This window comes from Solanum tuberosum, unplaced genomic scaffold (genome assembly GCF_000226075.1).
Source record: "Solanum tuberosum cultivar DM 1-3 516 R44 unplaced genomic scaffold, SolTub_3.0 scf00083, whole genome shotgun sequence".
NCBI classification, from domain to species: Eukaryota; Viridiplantae; Streptophyta; class Magnoliopsida; order Solanales; family Solanaceae; genus Solanum; species Solanum tuberosum.
This window is the reverse complement of record NW_006239015.1, coordinates 215,813-225,370: the sequence shown is the minus strand read 5'-3', so window position 1 is coordinate 225,370 and position 9,558 is coordinate 215,813. Positions and strand designations below refer to the sequence as shown.

Genomic DNA, 9,558 nt, shown 5'->3' with positions numbered 1-9,558 from the left:
TAAATGTTTAGTTTGTTGGATACATCATATATTGATAATAGATACATCAAATTAATGAATTTATTATTTTAAGAGTAATAATTTGAAATTAATCAAATTACATTACCAAGATATACATGTTTTTATCTTATATTAATAATATTAATGAATTTACTATTTCAAAGAATAATAAAATGAAATTAATTATCTATGTATTTTGAAAATCCTCAATTACTCCTCTAATTAAGGAAATAAGTTACAACCAATTAATTTAAATAAATAAATTTTGTATCTCAATTTTAAAATTCGACAGATACATGTATCTCATGGATTCAGACTCATGTATCCTAATCATAAAATATGGTAGAGGAAGTAATATTTGAAACTATTGGGAATCTTAATAATTAAGACCTAAACTAGTGGGATTTATGTGATTTGCCCAAAAAAAAATGAAGATAGGCCCAGTAGTGTTGGGCCTTAACAAAATGTTGCGGTGACATCAAGTGTGTTTGGAAATGATAAATTTTCTCTTTCTTTTTAGTTAATTCAAATTTAATCATGTGATAACGAAAAATAATTTAGACTTCAAATCTTAACCCCTGGTGCCATCCAAGCAGGGTCTACTACATTCAATTAGCAACCTCTACAAATAGTCATTAGCCACGTCTAGGAATAGTATAGTTACTTATAAATGAATATATATGATTCATTGAAGATACGGCGTAGGTATATAAATATATATATTATAACTAGAAGAGTAGACTTATCTCAATATTTTCTCACAACATATGTAAATAAGGAGTATGGGCTGTATTTGTATGGTTTTGGGGGCAGTTGTAACTTCCATTCGCTTCTAGCACCACATCCATAGCTCCGACAACAATAAAGCTATGCATCATGTCACGTGCCTCACCTAAGTGCCACATCGATTTAAATTCGAATGGATTGTTGATTTGTCTAATTATAAATTCAATACATTTTGATTCGTCTGATTCAATCTAGCTAAAAGTTGAGTTTATATAACTCAAGTTAATTCATAAGAATTTGGACAGAAGAATTTTTATGCGTGATGTATTATATAGTAACAATAATAATAATTTCTATTAAAATAGAATTAGGTACATAACAAATTATAAGCATACAAATAATAAAACTAAAACTTAGTGTGAATTGAGTTAGTTAAATTGTGATCCATTTGTTAGTTCATTCAACCCAAGTACTTTGTTTTAGCTAGCGGGTCATTATTATACATGTATTAACTTGAATCAGCATACATTCACATTAAGTTCAACGTAACCCGCATACTTAACCTCCCTAATTAATATAATTATGTGTAAGTTAGAATCCCGTTCGATCTGTTTCATTTTATGAGTATAAATTTAAATGGACACAAGGGCACAAGATTAAGAAATATAATTTTAATAACTTTATAAATTTGAGTTTAAAATGTGTATATATAATATAATTTTTTTTTTTAAAATGATAGGGTCTTTCGTTATGTTATTTGTGATTAACTTACTGCTAAATATACCCTTGAAATTACATGAAAAAGTTTTTTCAGAATTATATTATAAATATTACTTAATAAAAATAATTTATTATCTGTTCTAATACCCAATCAGAACAAATTGTAACTTAAATATCTAAAGCTTAAGATATTATAGATTTATCAAATCTTTACTAAAACATCTTAAGACACATAACAAGGAACTCTCCTCCACAAATGAGAAAAGAGGGAACTTTTCCCCAAGTTATTAATAAGAGAGAAATATTGAATCATTTTTTTAACTATCGATTACCTTAAAATATTCATTTACTTGATTAATTACTTTGATACACCCTCGATATGGCAATATGAGTGAATTACATTCCTAAATTATCTTAAGTTTAAGCGTGTTTTCAACACTTCTCTTAACTTTTTATGAATTTTAGACTATTTGTTATGTTATATAGTAAATTGATGAAATGTCCAAGTTAAGTTAGTTAAAATAATATATATTTTTAAGACTATCAATAATTCAAGAACAATATTAATAATTTGCCTGAAATCAATCTAGTTGCCTTGGGTAATTTATGTCAAGTCAATCGAGTTGCCAATTCCGGTGTCAATAATCTTATGAACCATAGTCGTGAGGTATACCAGTCTCTTACTTTTTAATACTCTCTTTGTCCACTTTTAATTGTTATGGTTTCCTTTTTTAGAGCAAATTATAAGAATTTTGACTAACATTTTACGATATATTTTTCATCATATTGATATGCAAGAAATTGCAATTTATAGTACTTTTAGTAGAGTTTTTGAATATCTAAATTTTATATTTAAAATATCGAATTAATATAATCTAAGTTAACTTTAAAAATTAGTCAAATTAACTTTTGAAAATCGCAACATAACAAATAAAAGTGACGGAAATAGTAAAGCATGAACATGTCAGAGTTACAAGTGAGAGAGAGAGAGAGAGAATGAAATTAAAAAACTAAATTGGAGAATCAAAAATGACTAATAAGCTGACACAGCTACACAACCCATTTGATATAAACAATTAACCGCCAGATCCTCCACCTCCTGCCGGCGCCGGCGCGGCCTCAATTCCTCCCCTAGTGGTCCACATACTCCTATTGCTACTGTACTTGTATGTGTCATTGATCACTTAGCTTGTCCATATTTAAATTCTCTCCCCTTTACTTTTTGATTGAGTCGAAGCAAAATTAATTTGTCGTTATTTGGGAAATTCTTGTCTCCTCAGAAGTTTGTTGAACTGAAAATTATGGCTTCTTTCCTTTATTTGTTGAGACGAGATTGATCACAGACGCAACAGAAACACAACATAAACCATACCTCTTCGTTCGGTCCCATCTCAGTATTCTCTTCACTTTAACTGAACATTCATATGTAGCCACGCACGCCTCTTACCCCGCCCCCACCCAACCCAACCCTTTTTTTCCTTCTAAACTTGTCTAAGCTAAAGATAAAAAGACTAGTAAAACTTTGTCTTCGTGCAAACTGATCCGTACACTATAATTATTTTACTGAAGATTAACCATAAAAAAGGCAGGCAGGTGGTGGTAGTTATTATTAATTTCCTTATATATGTCTTTTTTTAACTCTATTTTCCTCATTTACAAAAGTGTAATTAGATACTAGTAGGATTTTTATAGAAATTCTCATGCTCTTCAATTTTTAGTTCCTTATATATATGATTAGATAATCTCAACTGAAGCATTGACGTTGACGAGAAGTTTGAGATTTAATTACAACCATATCTCTAGGACTGAAAGGGGGTTGAGAGGTTTGACTTGCATGCGTGTGCATTTACTTAATCTGAATTTGTGATCTGTAGAAGAGGAAGAGAAGTTTCACTATAAAAACTTGTTGAAATTAGTTTCTTTTCTCCATCAAGGAAAAAGGGAAAAAGAGTGAGATGGAGGATCAATTAGGTGGAAGATCATCGGGAGAAAATGATCGGAATCGAAGAATGAAGATGCCGGAAAACAACTCATCTTCTCCGGCACAACCACCGCTGCAGAAATGCCCTCGTTGTGATTCAAACAACACAAAGTTTTGCTACTACAACAACTACAGTTTGACTCAGCCTCGCTATTTCTGCAAGACGTGTAGGAGGTACTGGACTCAAGGTGGAACCCTAAGGAACGTCCCCGTCGGCGGTGGTTGCCGTAAAGGTAAACGCACAATGAAGGGCGGTGGTTCATCTTCATCAGCTGGTGAAAGTTCATCTAGATCTCATCATCAAATACTACATCCGCCGCAGATACCGAATTTATCAGCTGCTTTTTTCTCAGGTAACAATTCGAGATCTCAACCGCCGCCACTTCCGTCAATGAGTTCTCTGTATACCGGTGGTGGAGGATTTTTATCTTCTTTAGCTGCCATGCAATCATTGAGTCAATTATCACAAGGTATCAATAATCAATCTCAGCTTGGGCTAGTTTCAGGCAGCAATAATAATAACAATCAATTTGGTAATTTCAATATTCCAACTCCTCCTCCTCCTCCTAAGGTTCAAATCAGTCAACAAATGGAAAGTACTGGATTTTACCAAAAGCCCAATTTGGAATCATCTTTTTACCCATCTGATCAAACGTTGCAGTTTCAACCTACAAGGCCTTTGGGTTCATGGACACAAAGGTTCATCAATAACAACAACAACAATAATATTTGGCAGAATAGCTCAGCCAGTAGCAGTTCCGCTGCTGGTGCATCTCTTGACCCGAATGATCATCAGTGGCCCGATCTTCCAGGGTTCGGCCCATCTCCATGAGATTTTAGGGTTTCTTCGCTTTATTTTAAAGATTTTCCTCAACTTTGATCTATCTTCATCAAGAGGAAATTAATGGGAGAAAATTTTCAATGGTAATTAAGGTTCTTTAATATCTGTGTTTTTTTAGTAAAACGCAGAAAATATAATACAAAGAGACATGAAGGGGGGAAAAAGGGGGTTAACCTTAGCTTAGCTAGCTAAAATTATTGTATGATGTATTTACCTTCTTATAGAGAAATTCTGGATTGGGTTAGGTTTGTATTTTTCAAACTTTTGATCTAAAAAGTTAAATGTGTTTGTATGTTATTAGAGCCTTATCTTTTTCTCCTCTTTTTTGTTCCTTTAATTCAGCTTTATTAATGTTTTACTCTATCAGTTACGTAGTTCAAAAAGCAAGAAAAAAAACACTTGTTTCTTTGCTTTGTTATATTTTTAGGGTTTATAGAGTGTGAAAAAGTCAATAAAAAGGAAACAACCATATGTAAAGAGAGAATGTTAATTAGTATTTGCATGGAGATGATAGATTGGTGGTGAGTTCATCTCTCTGGCACAAAAAAGTGATATAGACAACTTGGCTCCTCTCTACCTTTTTTGCATGTGCCCTCCTAAACCTTCATTTATTTTATTTTTCCAATCATATTAATCATATTTACGGGTTCGATAGAATTTAGTGTACAAATTTAAATTTAAATTTTGAATTCGCCGCTTAATTCTCACCACCTCACACAAACCAGCACTATAACATGTCTCTTTTATGTAGAAGCTGTAGAGGGGTTGGTCGCTAATTCCATCTAGAACATATATATATATATATAAATGAACTTGCATGCATGATCATTTTAATTTGTTGATATATTACAAGACTTAATGGCTTATTCAATGGAATGATTTAGGAGTTATATTAATGTGGCAACTGGCAAGTTTCAATTCCTAAAATTCTTTAGCTTGGGCTACTATATATATATATATATATATATATATATATAGCATTAATTTGACATATTAGAATATGCCACAGTCTAGTTAGTTACATATACAGTAGTTAATAAGGAGTATAGTTGTACTGGTTTGAATATTTAATTCATAATGGCATGATGAATTGAAAGCAACACGCACACATTCCCTTTTGAAATCATCAAATGGATTTGGTAGATGGGGAAGAGGGTGGGCATACCTGAACCAAAAAATAAAGTTGGACACGTCAGCTATGCACCTTTGAGTTTTTTATTTTAAAAAAAAACAAGTGTTACTCCGATCCTTTTGTTTTAACTTGACACAAATTTTAATAAAATAATCTTATTAAACTGAATATACGTAGAGCATATCAACACGTTCTTCAATCTTATGATCTTAAAAATATGTTATATGACAAATTAAAATGAAACTAAGAGAAAAGTATTTAAAAGCACATTAGGTTAAATTAATAAAGTTAGTTAGAAATACATGATGAATAAAGAAAGATAAAAGTAATTTAATTTAGGGCTGCGGTTTTCGAGCAAAGGCATATCTTTGGTCTGCCATGGGTTTAGATCTTTCATCAGAGAATATTGGCAGGTTGGAAATGAAAATCTCTTGGGTCTAATTAAGACTTCTTCCCTATGGGATGATCAAATCTGTTGGGAGAATAACCCTAACAAATTTATTTATTATTTTAGTTTTACGTTAATATTATATTATATTAAAGCAAAAAAAAATTCTCTGACTAACCACTATGGTTTCCTCCTATTCGAGGATGATTATATATAAACATGGTCATTATACTTTCTAATGCAAACATATTACTCCTTTTAATGATATTATGTTTTTCGTTTATCCACCTCTTAAAGAAACTTTAATCAACAAGGAATTTTTACTATTTTACAGTTATTATTTCTTAAGATATCATTTCTCTTCATTAAATATTTACTCTACTGGTTTATTTATAGTATTAGAAAACAATTACTATACTGAGGATAATATGGAGAAAAACAATTAATATCTTCTTGAACTATTGAAATGATAAATAATGGGAGATAATTATTTTTAGAAATCGGGATAAAATATAATTTAAGACGAAGGAAATAGTTAATCTTTTTGTCTTTCGAAGTTATAATGAATAAAATTATTCGATATTTATGCTAATAAAATATAGGAAATATATCATTAAAAAAATTACAATACGCAACCTAATTCGAACACTAAAATTATGGTAATTTTTATTCGTAAGAAGTAGGATACTCCACTATTTGAGGATCCTATAATTAAATTGCATGATGGTACTACAGGAAATACTCCACTAGCTGTTAAATTTGATTTATCAAAAAGTTTGGAATATTTTTAGATATTTGTAGGTTTTAGAGGCGGCAAAACTAGCTTCGAAAATATAACTTGTCCAATTCATTCATTTTTGACGGGTTATTGATTCTCTTATTTATTATTTCAATTTATTTTAATTTAATTTATTTCAGTTAATTAAAAATTAGATTGATATATAGTTCAAATTGACTCATAAAAAAAAATTGTCAATTTTTTTTAATAAGATATCTTTTATTTGATATGCTATATACCGTCATAATAAAATAAAAAAAAGTGTTAAAAATAAAAAGAGAATAAACAAAGCAAAAAAAACTTAATAAAAATTGGATGACTTGGTATGATCCACATTTCAGCCTATGTAATTTTTAAATGTGCCCGTAACTCGCTCATCATTAAATTAACTAATTTTGATTGTTCTGAATTTCATCCAAACCATCCATTTTTACCTCCAACATGAAATAAATAAATTTGTCGGACGTGCTTAATTTGAAAGACAATTTCTTTGCAGTTCAATTGTAGAAATTTAATAGCTCAATTGGTCGACTACTTAGACGTTCACCTTATTGTAAGAGTTCGATTATCTATCTTTTTATCCCTTTCCTATTTTCCCTTCATCTACCTTTATTTTTTTATTAAAAAAAAATCTTGATATAAGGTACAAGTTCGGTATAATTCACTAATTTAATTTGGTTCAAATCCTATATATTTGGATAAAAGTTCACTGAACAAATATGTACCTATAATAAGTTTAGTATTCATACATTTTAAAATTTGAATCTGCTATTTTAATTAAGTTTTATAAGGGAATAATTAGTTCTGAATTTTTTTGCTGGGAAACAAAAATGTTCAATAAGTTATTATTAATATTAAAAAATTCACAAAATTGATTGCTACGAGTTATAAACTTCTAATGCAACTATAAATGAGATGTCTAAAAGAGTAGACGGTTATAAATGCTGCTTCTCTGTCGAAGTCACACTGCCACAGAATGAAATAAACATAATAGATTGTATTAAAGTTAGTTAAATAATATAAAGTATCACAGCAAGTCTTAAATTTAAATGTAAAATTTAAAATTTTGAGAAAAATGTATAAAATGTAGTAGATTTATATCAACGGTAACTTTCAAAATAAAAGGTATTTATTTTAAGTAAATAATTTGGAACAAATTAAGTACTCCCTCCATTTCATTTTACTTGGTCCTATACAAAATTTGATGTTTTATTTTGTTAGTTCATTTTAGCAAAAAGTGAATTTTATTACATTAAATTTTTCCATACTTATACCCTCGGTATTTAAAATTATATATCATAGTAGTAGTTAGATTTAGAGTTTCACCAACTCCTTCATCCTTAACCCCAAGAAGTCTCGGGTTCGAGCCCCCTTGGATACAGAGTCGTCTTTGTTAGGGAGCGCTTTACCCCCCAATGTGGGACTTCCTAGCGCAAATCTGAATTTAGTCGGGCTCCAATGTGGATATCGAACACCGGGTGGGAAACCAAAAAAAAAAGATTTAGAGCTTCATAACATTATTAATAAAATTAAATACACTTCTAGTTAAATTTTTCTTAAGAAATATATCAGGTCAACAAGGATACGCCCCACCTTGAGACTCGCCCCAAAAACGTTTTTGAAAGCACCAATAGATAATATCTGCAAATGCACTTTGCCACTCTAACTGGAAGCAAATTGCTACTCCAAAATTTAACTAATCTTTCTCCTTTATGCAAGATAATCGTGTTTTTAATTGGTTGTTTAAAAAAATTAAATTTCAAACGTCATCGTTTTACTAATAAAATGATTGGTTCTCGGCAAGGAATACTCTTTGGTACACTTAACTTGGGTGACATGACGATCAAAGGGTGTAATGATATATATTTGAATCGATCCTATTTTTTTTCATCCAAAAATTCGAGTTCGAACTTCGAACCAAGAAAATAAACACGTTAACATAATTTCAGTGATTGTTTATCCTAAGATTATATTTCCTACATCTTAATTAATTGTTGATTAATTTTGTTAGTAAGCCATAACTAGTTAGAGTTACGTGAGTATTAGTTATATAAGAATTACTTATGAGGGATTTTATGTATTATTTTATGCAGATAATAGTTATTCAAGGGTTATACGTGTACAAATGTACTTTAGTTATGCAAGATTATACATGTATTAGTTGTGCAGATTCTTAAACTATCAACCAAACATGAGATTAATTTTATACATAAATAACTTATTTCTTATCTATCTACCAAACTTCATACAAATTATATAAAAATCAATACATGAATAATTTTTTTCTTATCCAACTACCAAACGACCTCTAATGGTGCACAACAAGAAAGAATAGTTTGGAAACAGAAATTTCAAGAGGTGGGAATTGAAGAGACGTGAAAGGGACAAGGTCTATCAGGTCTAAAGAATCTATCTATCTTGAGTGGAAATTAATTTAGAGGTGAAAGAGGTATGGTGTGAGACTTGGAGGGTCCCATAAAAAATACTCTATGATAATCCATTACAATCTTGAGATGAGTGTGGGGTAACTAAAATCATACCACACGATTCAATTTGTTTATTCTATTTTTTAAAAAAATTTATATTGGATAGATTTATTTTTTGATATTGATTTATATGAAACGTTTAAGATCATAAAATTTAAAATATTTAATTAAATTTAATCTACCTAAATAAATTAAAATGAGAGAAAAATTACTTTTTTATCCATCAAGGAAAAAAAGAAAACCAGAAGTGTAAGGGATCAAGTGACGGATGCATGCAAGAATAATAATCCATTGTATGGCTTTATAAGCACATTCATAAGTAGATGATTTTCTAGTGTGCGACAATTTTTCCCCATTATATCATTTCCAATTACCCTTTCGAACATATATATGGGTCCCACATTGCTGTGGACTTGGGTGGGACCCTGACTCCACCAGCATTTGGTCAGCCAGGCTTGTGGTTGAACAACCTGGTCCAACTTTTTAACTTTTTTTTTTTTTTTTTT

General features: G+C 30.2%; 1 protein-coding gene across 1 annotated transcript; it reads left to right on the top strand.

Moving 5' to 3' along the window:
* Positions 1–2,909: 2,909 nt before the first annotated feature.
* LOC102584268 (dof zinc finger protein DOF3.1-like) lies at positions 2,910–4,592 on the top strand. The gene has a single exon (XM_006346954.2). It carries the CDS (start codon positions 3,402–3,404, stop codon positions 4,257–4,259), a length of 858 nt encoding a protein of 285 aa, XP_006347016.1. The 5' UTR covers positions 2,910–3,401; the 3' UTR covers positions 4,260–4,592.
* The last annotated feature ends 4,966 nt before the right edge of the window (positions 4,593–9,558 follow it).

Bases quoted from the DNA above. Each gene is read 5' to 3' on its own strand.
- LOC102584268 (XM_006346954.2), top strand. From the start codon at position 3,402: ATGGAGGATCAATTAGGTGGAAGATCATCGGGAGAAAATGATCGGAAT.